This window comes from Dipodomys ordii, unplaced genomic scaffold, assembly GCF_000151885.1.
Source record: "Dipodomys ordii isolate 6190 unplaced genomic scaffold, Dord_2.0 Scaffold23, whole genome shotgun sequence".
Lineage (NCBI taxonomy): Eukaryota > Metazoa > Chordata > Mammalia > Rodentia > Heteromyidae > Dipodomys > Dipodomys ordii.
In genome coordinates this window covers 12,604,172-12,615,224 of record NW_012267239.1, presented here as the reverse complement: position 1 = coordinate 12,615,224, position 11,053 = coordinate 12,604,172, and the positions used below count along the sequence as shown (strand labels likewise).

At 42.5% G+C, this 11,053-nt stretch overlaps 1 protein-coding gene across 1 annotated transcript in view; it reads left to right on the top strand.

Moving 5' to 3' along the window:
- LOC105984206 (olfactory receptor 4F3/4F16/4F29-like) overlaps positions 1–378 on the top strand; it is a 6,602-nt gene extending 6,224 nt beyond the window's left edge. The window contains exon 2 of the mRNA XM_013014312.1: positions 145–378. Within this exon, the coding sequence (XP_012869766.1) occupies positions 145–378 (234 nt within the window). The remainder of the gene's footprint in view (positions 1–144) is intronic.
- Positions 379–11,053: the final 10,675 nt, after the last annotated feature.

Genomic DNA, 11,053 nt, shown 5'->3' with positions numbered 1-11,053 from the left:
GCTTGCACAGAGACCAATGGCCTGGAGTTCATGGTCACTGCCAACAGCGGGCTGATCTCGGTGGGGTCCTTCCTTGTGCTGGTCGTGTCTTACATCTTCATTCTGGTCACTGTGTGGAAACACTCCTCCGCAGGCTTATCCAAGGCCCTGTCCACGCTGTCAGCACATGTGACCGTGGTTGTTCTCTTCTTTGGACCATTAATCTTCTTTTATACCTGGCCCTTCCCTTCATCAAACCTGGACAAGTTCCTGGCTCTCTTTGATGCCATTCTCACTCCTTTTCTGAATCCTGTTATCTATAGTTTGAGAAACAAGGAAATGAAAGTGGCAATGTGGAAGCTTTGCTATCAGCTTTTGGGTTACAGAAAGATGCCCTGACACTTTAAAGATAAACAAAGATGAAACCGTGTACTCTTAGGAAGATGGAAAACAAACTCTGAAATTCTGGTGTCTGACATTTACCATGTATCCTATCTCTGGTATCCTCATCAATATTGATGAGAGACACTAACACTGGGACCTCTCATGTTTCAGATCTTGTGTTAGGTGTTCAACAGATGATAACATATGCAGTATTTTGCTGTGACAATTTTAAAAATAAATTAAGAAATGCTTTCTGCTCTTTGGTCTTCCTATTACCTGCAATGAAAAGTAATTTTCACCTTAAATCTTCTAATATTCTAATATTCATAATTCCTTAATATTCATAATTCCTTCTAATATTCATAATTCCTTAATAGGTACCAAACAGAACATATTCAGTAATTTATTGTCAGAGATTAATATTTTACTTCTGATCACTATTGAAATTTCTCTGCTTTGAATGGGAAGATTAATGCCCTTTTCCCAAACTACCTTACAAACGTCCATATGGACTGAAATTGTCCTGATATTGCTACCCTCTTCCATGAGCATCGCCTGCTTCCTCTATCTTTTGACTACTTAGGAAATTGTTGATGGGCTTTTAGGGCTGTGGAATAGTAGAACTGGAATTTGAGGGAACTTTATTGCATCCCAGTAATAAGTAATAAGCTACTCCATAACTTCACTGCTACACCATCACTTGTCCCCTATCGTCTATGGCCTTGTATGACATTTATTTTTAAGTCCACAGTTAAATTCCCTCTGCATGTATTGCTTCCTACTTGAAAGAATACTCTAAAGGGATTAAGTCACTTTTATTATTTCTAGCAAGACCTAGCAATTATATGCAGTAAATTTTAAGAAATTTATATGTGAATATTCCAGAATTTCTTTTTGTGTTTCTATCCATAATCATGTTCTCCATGATGAATTTGGGCACCAATAAAAATGAGCCAGAGAAAATACCTTTCCAATTTACAATCCAAGTTGATTCATAAACTAATAACTATAATAACATTACATTAATAACTATTCTTATTTTGAGAAATCTTCTAAAAATTTTTTAAAAATCATATAAACATAATTATCTCCCTGTAGGTTTGTGATTTTTGACAAGTTTTTACAATAAATCTTTCTTGCAGTATTAATAAGTTTCAGACTTCTTTTAGAAAGTTAACTTACTTTTGAAAGTAACTTTCTTCTTACTTTATTTACTTCGTTAAACATAGGATTTGACTTTAACTTAACCAGGTCAGGGGGCTTTCTTTTTGATAGAATTACCCATTATCTGAGGGTTATCTATGAAAATGTTCATCTTCTTGTGTAATAAACCCTGCTTACATCTCTTTTTCTGTTGTCTGTTGTTTTTGTTTGGCAGTGCTGAGGTTGGATTCCAGGCTTTGTTCTTGTCATCCAAGTACTCTTGTGACTCGAGGCACATCTGCTGATTCTGACTTTTTATTTGGGAAATTAAAACTTAAATTTTCAATCATTTCAAGGAAAACTTAAACTATTTTGCTTGTCCTGCCTGTTTTATTTAAAGCCAGCTGAAGCTGCTGTGGCTACTATCTCCTCTGTCCATATTCTCCCAGGATTTCTAAAGCCCATTCATTGTCTTGTCCTGTTACCACCACACCCATTACTTCTGCCATCTTCACCATTTTTACTAACATGACTCCAGCACTCCCAACTCTTATTGGAAATACCTCTGGATATCAGATGTAGGAATAAGGCTCAACAAAAAAAAATGATTCAATGCAATGTGAATACATTGGTAGGAGCTAAGGCTCAGATACTTTCAGTTCAAACAAGATACAAGACTTTCTCACATGAAGAAATGAGGTGCAAGTTCTGATGGGAAAAAGAAGAGGGCCAGATAGAAGCATTCACCTCCCCTATGAACTTCCACGAGTAATAGAAAAGCAGCAATCTATCACTAACTTGAGTGGTACCTATATCAAGACCATAACCACAACCATTATATGCCCTAAAGTAAATAGCATTCATGCTAGGACTAGCAGATCTGTTTGAAATGGGAAGAGAACAAATCAGGTTCATAAACTCCAAGTAGGAAGCATAGCCAATGGACACAACACAGGGGAATGCCACCGCCACCTCCTCAAGTCATGCGGAGCCAGTTTTCATACACCTCCTCAAAGGGATTTGGTTAAAATGCTTCATGTGCCTGTCTGGACGCTGACTAAGAGTGGTGGGGACTGAGGCAGGGGGACCGGGCTGCCATGTACCCTGGGCGTTTCCTTACAGTCACAGCGTTCCCCACCAACATTCACGTTCCTCCCCTAGCTCTGCCAGGGACACAAACATGATAAAGACCTCGTTCTCATGTTTTGCCTGCGCTGTGACCATCTCTCCTCAGGGGTGTGGGTGACAGTCTAGAGCCGGCACTGGAAGCCATCCTCTTCCTTTCCGCCCTCCCTCCCTACCCGTGGAAATGATACACTTTGTTTTCACTTTTTAGAAAGTTACTCATATTCATTCTTATGCCGTGTCTTCTTACAAACACAAAAAGCAGGAGGGCAAAAGATTTTAAAATGTCACTTCCCTACACACAGAATCCTTAGCCTCTCTTCTTTCTGCTCAAGTGACCATTATCAACTTTGACATTTGATTCCTGTGTGCTCCGGAAGGAGGACGCAGGTTGGCCTAGAGCGCAGGTGTGGGTAGGAATGGAGAAACACGGAACTTGCTGGGAGGGAACCTCAGATCCTTGTCTTCATCTGAGAGACAGGCTATGGTTACAGTTGTAGATGCTCTGCAAATACAAACCATGTGGTTTTCCAGACCCTCACTGAAACATTTTAAGACAGTAAAAGCACCAAGTGAAAGGCTTTCTCTGTTGTTCTCACCACTCCCTAAGCACGATTGTTATTAGTGTAGATCTAAGGCATTTTCTGTTATTTTGTCTAATTTTGTTTTTAAACTGAAATTCAGAGATTTGAAAAAAATAAGAGGTGCCAATTTCTCCCCTATCTATCCTAAGTGCAAGATGATGATAATGATAGATAGATAGATAGATACCCATCTCAGATATAGCTGCATAGTATTCCATGGAAGATATCTAAAATAAGTTCTTTAAATAGCCTTCTATTTGATTCTAAGATATCCACCTAGTCTCCTAGTATATATATTGAGGTTAATATTGGTTATTGCTCTTAAAAATCAATACTTGTACAAAAATAACAAGAACATGCTAATTCTTTGTCCACTGTATTTACAGGCACAAACACACATTCAGGGATTTTTCTTGAGAAGTTCAAGATTAGGTCAAACCATATGAGCATGTAAAAGTTCAGGAGCATTGTTAAATTGGAAAAATATCACTTTACATTTTGACTACCAGGTATAAAACTGCCTGTTCCTCCATTTCCCCTTTTTTTGGGAGGGTGGGGGGTCCGATTGTGGGGCCTGAACTCTGGGCCTGGGCGCTGTCCCTCAGCTCTTCAGGTCAAGGCTAGCGCTCTACCATTTGAGCCACAGTGCCACTTCCGGCTTTTTTTCTTTTTGCTTATGTGGTGCTGAGGAATTGAACCCAGGGCCTCAGGCATGCGAGGCAAGTGTTCTACCACTGAGCCACCTTCCCAGCCCCCTCCATTTCCCCTTTAAACCCTAGGTTTTTGTCAAATGTTTAAATGTCTGCCAAAAAAGGTAGCATTTGTGGTTGCAGAATGGATCTACTTAATTATCAATGAGGTTAAGTATCTTTATATAAAGAATGTATAGGAAGTGGCGCGGTAGCTCAAGTGGTAGAGCGCTCGCCTTGAGCTGAGGAGCTGAGGGACAGCACTCAGGCCCAGAGTTCAAGCCCCATGACCGACAAAAAAAAAATCTACAAGAATGTATATAATGCCATATAATTATATGTAATATAATTATATTATATATCAATAATTGCATGTTTAATTAATATTAACATTAACTAATAATTGTATAAAGTTATATCCAAAGGCTTTCGCGGAGCCACCACCTATGAGCAGGACTATAAAGTCATACTTTAAACACAACTGAGGCCCCCTCCACATGCATGCAAGAGCTGTTCTGTATAGTACATTCTGGCAATCAGATATGGAACAGAGGACAGGAGCTGCTTTATGACTAAAGCTGTCTCTGAAGGAACAATGCAATCTTTAGTCTCCTGACGATGTTTGCACATGGTTTTACCGAGACAGGCACTGCAGGCCCTAAATGAGGGCTTCTCCTCACCCTCGTCCCTCAGGGTGCAGGAAAGTCGAGGCCACGGATGGGGCCAGCCGCTCTGTGGTGTCTGAGATGGAGTTCCTGGGACCCTCCAGCTGCTTCCTCTGTTCCTGTGCGTTCTATGTGACACATCTGATAAGAAACTTCTCGCTGCTGGCTGTGACCTCAGACCTCCATCTGCACTCCCCCACGCACTTCCTCCTAGCCAACCTTTCCATCATGGATTTGATGCTCTGTCCCTCCCGGCTCCCAAGATGACTGATGACCTTCCGGGAGAACACCCACATCCATTTCTTTTGGAGTCAAGTGCCAAACAAGTGAAATTTGAAATGGAAAGTGGGAAGGAGGAGTGGAAATAGGAAGAGTAATAGTTGGGGTGAGCATGATCAAAGAACATTTTCTGAATGTATGGAAATGTCTTGGTGGCACCCTGACTTTGTACAATCTCACGTATACTAATGAAAAATGGGTCTGGCTGGTTGGTTGGTTGTTTTACAAAACTAGAGCCAGTATAATTGGGAAGAACCTCTGCATGAACCAATAAAGGGAGCAACTCTGCAGCAATTAATCCACACTTTGTCATTGGTTCTTTTTTCCTTGTCCTTTTGTGCTTAAAAAGCCAACATCCTCCACTCAATGCATTCATTCCAAATTGTACAGTGAGGAGTTGCCTGGTTCTAGACGCACAAATAAAAGACAGCTAGATATTTAACAAACTCCAATGTGGTTTATGTCTTTGGCAATTGTTAGGAAGTTATTTGAAGAAACTCTAAGATGGATCAGTAGGAAACATTTTTCAGATCTAGGAATGGGAAAATAAAGGGGAAGTTAACATTATTAGAACTTAAAGCCACTGGACACTACGTTGAAAATGAGCTCTATAACTTGTAGGTGCAGGGAAAGGAAGGAAAAACTGGGAGAGAGCAAGGGAAGGGGGCGACATTGTCCAAAAAGAAATGAGCTCTTTACCTAACTTGTGTAACTGTAACCCCTAGGACCTCACCTTTGTAATAACATTTAATTTTTAAAAAAAAGAAGTACCTTTAGATTTCAGCTAACAAGTATGAGCAGTGTGGACATCTGTTAGTCACATGTTAGTCTTAGTTTCCTCATCTGTTACAGAAAAGGTAATTATGCTGGTAGAGCTGTGTGTGAATGAAATAAAATTAATGGCCCAGTCTAGGAAAAAAACTCTCACAAGCTTGGAGAAAGGAGTTGTGCAGATGAAACCCAAATGCCTGGGCACGTGCTGCCTGCAGACACCGGGTGTCTGCTCAGGGAGACCGGCAGCAGAGGGGCCTGAGGCAGCATGGTTCAGGGAAGAGGCCAGTGCCCCCTCCACCTCTGGCCCTGCGAGCTCCCGCCCCCCTCCCGGGGAGAGGCTGAAGGAGAACAGCTGGCCGGCAGAAAGGTTGACAGGGCCAGCGCCCGCATCACCAGGGATGAAGAGAGGGATTCTTGCCTTGCTCTGGCCTTTCCATAGAGTTTTGAATTTTAAAATAAATTAGAAATCACTTCAGAGTTTCCCCATCTTAGGAAGTGTTGTAATGAGTAGCGTGTGCACCTGTTGATGGCCCTCCGGCCCTTGGCTGTCCTCTATCATTCCGGTTAATATTCCCATACATCTGGCATCCCTGTTGGGCTGATCTTTAACCCGTGCTTCACAATATCGTCCCTGTATTTTGTGTCTATCATACAGCAGTATTTCAACAATCGTTCAAGCATGATTTTCACTTCATTTTCACCAATTAATCTATTCAGTCCTATTTTACATATCTTCTTTAATTTTTTTTTCCAGTGCTGGACCTTGACCTCTGGTCCTAGATGCTGTCCCTAAGCTCCTGTTGCTCAAGGCCAACACCAACACTTGAGCTACAGCACCTCTTCTGGATTTTTCTGAGTAGTTTATTGGAGATGAGAATCTTAGAGACTTTCCTAACTGGTCTGGCTTCGAACCATGATTCTCAGATCTCAGCATCCTGAGTAGTTAGGAAGACAGGCATGAGCCACCAGCACCCAGCTCTAGTTCTAAGGGTTTTTTTGTTTGTTTGTTTTTGTTGTTGGTCGTAGGGCTTGAACTCTGGGTCTGGGCACTGTCCCTAAGCTCTTCAGCTCAAGGCGAGTGCTCTACTAGTTGAACCACAGCACCACTTCTGATTTTCTGGTAGCTTATCAGAGATGACTCTTATGGCTTTTCCTGCCCAGGCTGGCTTTGAAGCACGATCCTCAGATCTCAGCCTCCTGAGTAACTAGGATTACAAGTATGAGCCACTGGTGCCTGGCTCTAGTTCTATTTTTAATGAAGGTTTTATTTTGGAATAATTTTAGCTTTGCAGCAATATTGCAAAGTTGATACAGAGAGTTCTCTTATACTTTTAACCCAGTTTTAGTGTCTCTTAATGTTATCATTTTATACCTTCATGGTACATTGTCCAAAAATTGTGATAACAAATTTACTAGTAGCTAAATCAGAATTTATTCAAGTTTCTTCAGTTTTTCCATTGTGTTTGTTTCTGTTCCCGATTCAATTCTGGATCCCACATTCTATTTAGATACCATGTATTCTTAGGAGTTAAGTTTGTGGGAAAGATGCTAGAGATTGGTTTTTCCTGAAGATTCCAATGTCCTGTTGCCCTCCTGTGACTCATTATGTGCATTTCCTTTGTTACATTAGTCACAATGATTATATATTCTAAGAGACAATTTCCTGCGTTAATTGACTTCACTCTCACAGTGGTAGATAATTATAACCTGATTTGGTCAGTGCAGTAACTTAGGTCATGTTTCCCATTATGGAAGCATCTTCCACACATCGATGCGCTGCAGTGCTAGCCTGAGGCTAGCCACCAAGACGGATGCCTGATGAAGCAAGAGGAAGGCAGGGTGGACTGCAGTCCCAGGGTGACGGCGGCAGCCAGGAGTTTTGTAACCAGGCCTTGGCCTGTAGCAGGTGATGAGGAAGGGTGGTGACTGAGACCGGAGCCTGGACATGAACTGCATGCACCTGTGGAGTGTCGTAACTGTTGACCAGGATTTCGATGACTCAAGATGGACTGGGCAGGGAGGCTACACCTGCGGCCCTGAAGCCCACTTCCGGGCGTGGCTCAGTACAGAACAAGGGTACATTTTGTGAACTGTTTCCAGAACCTTGCTGAAACTGTGGAAAATGAGGACACATATGCTTATTATCTTCCTAACAGGTCTGCTGTCTAGTAACAGCTCAACTGTATGGGGGAGAAGATGTATTAGGTTTTAGTGACAAAACAAGTGTTTTCTTCTTGTTGTTGCTGCCCTGGGGTTTAAACTCAGCCTGGACGCTGCTCTTGGGCCTTGGTGCTCAAGGCTGGCACTCTAACCTTGGGCCACAGCTCCACTTCCAGCTTTTTGGTGGCTAACTGGAGATATGTCTCGTGGACTTTGATGCTTGAGCTGCCTTTGAACCACAATCAGCCTCTGAGTAGCTAGGATTACAGGCGTCAGCTCCTGGGCTTACAGTTTTATTTTTCTTAACTGCATGTGTTGCTGGACTCAGGACTGGCATGTGTATGCATGTGTATACACGCACATACATGTGTGTGTGCGCACACACGTTATCATGGATCTATCCTAAGGTGTTGTCCAATTTCCCACAAATGAAGACAGAACTAAAATCTCTCAGGGAATGCCCCAAGCTGGCAGTGAGCATGGGAGCGGGCGCATTCTGTCCAGAGGGCTGTGGGACCCTCAGCCCAGCATCTTCCTCAGAAGCCACTCGGAGGTGAGCACTCATCACTCACAGGGCCTCAGGACTTGAGACAAGAGCTAAGTGAGTTTGCAGATACACCAACATTGGCTATTTGTATTGTTTTTCTCTTCTTTGCTCTTTAATAGATTTTGTTGGTGGTGGTGGTGGTCATGGGGCTTGAACTCTGGGCCTGGGCTCTGTCCCTCAGCTCTTCAGCTCAAGGTGAACACTCTACCACTTGAGCTCCAGTGCCACTTCTGGTTTTCTGGTGGTTAATTGGAGATAAGAGTCTCACTGACTTTCCTGCCAGGGCTGGCTTTGAACCGTGATCCTCAGATCTCAGCCTCCTGAGTAGCTAGGATTACAGGCGTGAGCCACCGGTGCCTGGCTCTTCAATAGATTTTAAAGTAGGGAAACTCTGTGTTTTGCTCTATTTCTCCTATTCTGTGGCTCCCATACACAGCCCTTTGGCTCCTAAACACTCTATGGCAGCCACAGACCCACACAAGCCTTCTTGGCTGAAGACTGATTTAAAAGTGATCACGTTTTCCTCAGCAAAATTTTCATTTCTTGCATTCATTTCAGTTAGGGAAAGTCATTTGATCATGTATTTGTCTATAATAGTACCTTTCCTTAGCTGTACATGCAAAACTCGAGACTGCAGTGTCTTGACCTAAAAGCCTGCAACCCAAGTTATGGATGCTCATAGAAAGTACTTTGGGGCACTGAACCTTTTAAAATTGCATATTTGGGCACACTCCTACTCTACCATCTCTTCCTCCTTGTCCTAATTTTCCTTCTAAGTGACCAACTTGGTCTCTTTTCCTTTTTCTCATCTTTCCATCTGGTGTTAAATTGTTTCCCTTCTGATGTTAGAAACATTTTAACCTTTTTAAAAAATATCCACCTTGACTACCAAGTAGGCTCTTTGTATGATGTGTGTGTGTGTGTGTGTGTGTGTGTGTGTGTGTGTATGCACATGTGTGCATGCACGCCAGTCCTGGGCTTGAACTCAAGGCCTGAGCGTTGTCCCTGAGCTTTTGTGCTCAAAGCAAGCGCTCTACCACTTGAGCCACGGCTCTCCTTCTGGCTTTTTGCTGGTTAATTGGAGATGAGAGTCTCACAGACTTTCCTGCTTGGGCTGGCTTTGAACCACGATCCTCCTGAGTAGCTGGGATTACAGGCATGCGTTACTGGTGCCCAGCTCTTTGTATGAATTTTACACAGAAATTCATTTTTTCCTGTGTGACCCAATAAATCCTCTTTTATCTTTGCTCTGTTTACTATAAATACATGAATGGTAATCTTTACCATTATTTCTTTTGTTACAGTGTTTTATCCTTTTTAACCATCCAAATTTCAGTTTGGGGGAAACACTACTTGTTCCACTTCATTATGAATTTCTCCTTGTTGCTCATAGGTCTCACCACACCCAGCTCCCAGTCTTTAATTACATGTGGGATTCTTACACAACTATTTCTTTGTATGGTTAAACAATTACAGGAGTGATCTTGAGATGCTGTGAGAACGTATGCCTGGCATACTGTCTACATCCCACTGATACCTCAACGAATCACAATGTACTCTCTCAACTCAAGGGTCATTCTTCAGTCCTGTTCCTGGGGCAGGTAGGAAGCACTTACTGTGCGACTGATTGTGTTAGTTACAGCTGGTCAGTGTGATGACGGGGTCCCTGTGAAAGGTGTGATTCCTCGCTCCAACAAGCTGCAGTTTGTTTTTGCAGCTCTGGGAGTCACACACAGCCAGGATCTCATAAATATGGTACAAATGCTCTACCGCGGAGCTACATCTCCAGCCAAGAAGCTACATGGTATTCATAGAGGTGGACATATCCATCATCGGGAGAGCAATGCAAAATACATGCCAGCAGAGCAGTGGGCTTATAGAGACATGTTGCAGCCTGGGGGCTGTCACCAAGGTACAGACCCTAACTGGTACCCTTTGAGAACTGGGTTTGTGTATTGGAGAACAGAATGAAAGAACCATCTAAAGTTGAAAAATGAAGAGAAATTTTCAAAGCCTAATTCAAAGCCTAATTCAGCAATGTGAAATAACAAAACAGACTTTGAAAGCTGTGCCTGAGCACTTGTTAGGTGACTTGTAAGGCTGACTACAACCACATCTAATCGTGAGAAATCAGTCAAAGAATTCAAACATGAACTCTTCTGTCATCCAGGTAAAACATCATGGGCAGAAGGAAAAAGTATATATATGTAATCCCAAACAAAAACAGATGAAATCCGGGTACAGTCCTAGCTACTCAGGAGACTGAGATCCAAGGATCATGGTTCAAAGCCAGCCCTAGCGGGAAAGTCCATAAGACTCTTATGTCCAATAAACTACTCAGAAAAAAAATCTGGGTGTAGTGCTGTGGCTCAAATGGCAGAGTGCTAGCAGCTCAGAGACAGTGCCCAGGCCCTGAGTTCAAGCCCAGGATGGACCAAATAATAATAATAATATAAGAAACAGGCCTGGATATGGGACTGATTGAGAAGTCATAGTTTTAACAGTTGTAAAATGCCCCCTGGGAGCCCCTCCAAGTAGGAGGGTCACATCCACATGATGAAGGTCATTTTGCTGTGTGTGATGGTAATTATTCATGGTGAGAGCTTCCTTTCTTGAACATTGATTCTTGACTAGTTAGGGTTGTTTGAGGTCTTATTTTTTCCGTTTTCTTCCTTTCCTTAGGAAGTACGAATGTTGACTCTGGTATCTGAAGCATCAAGTACA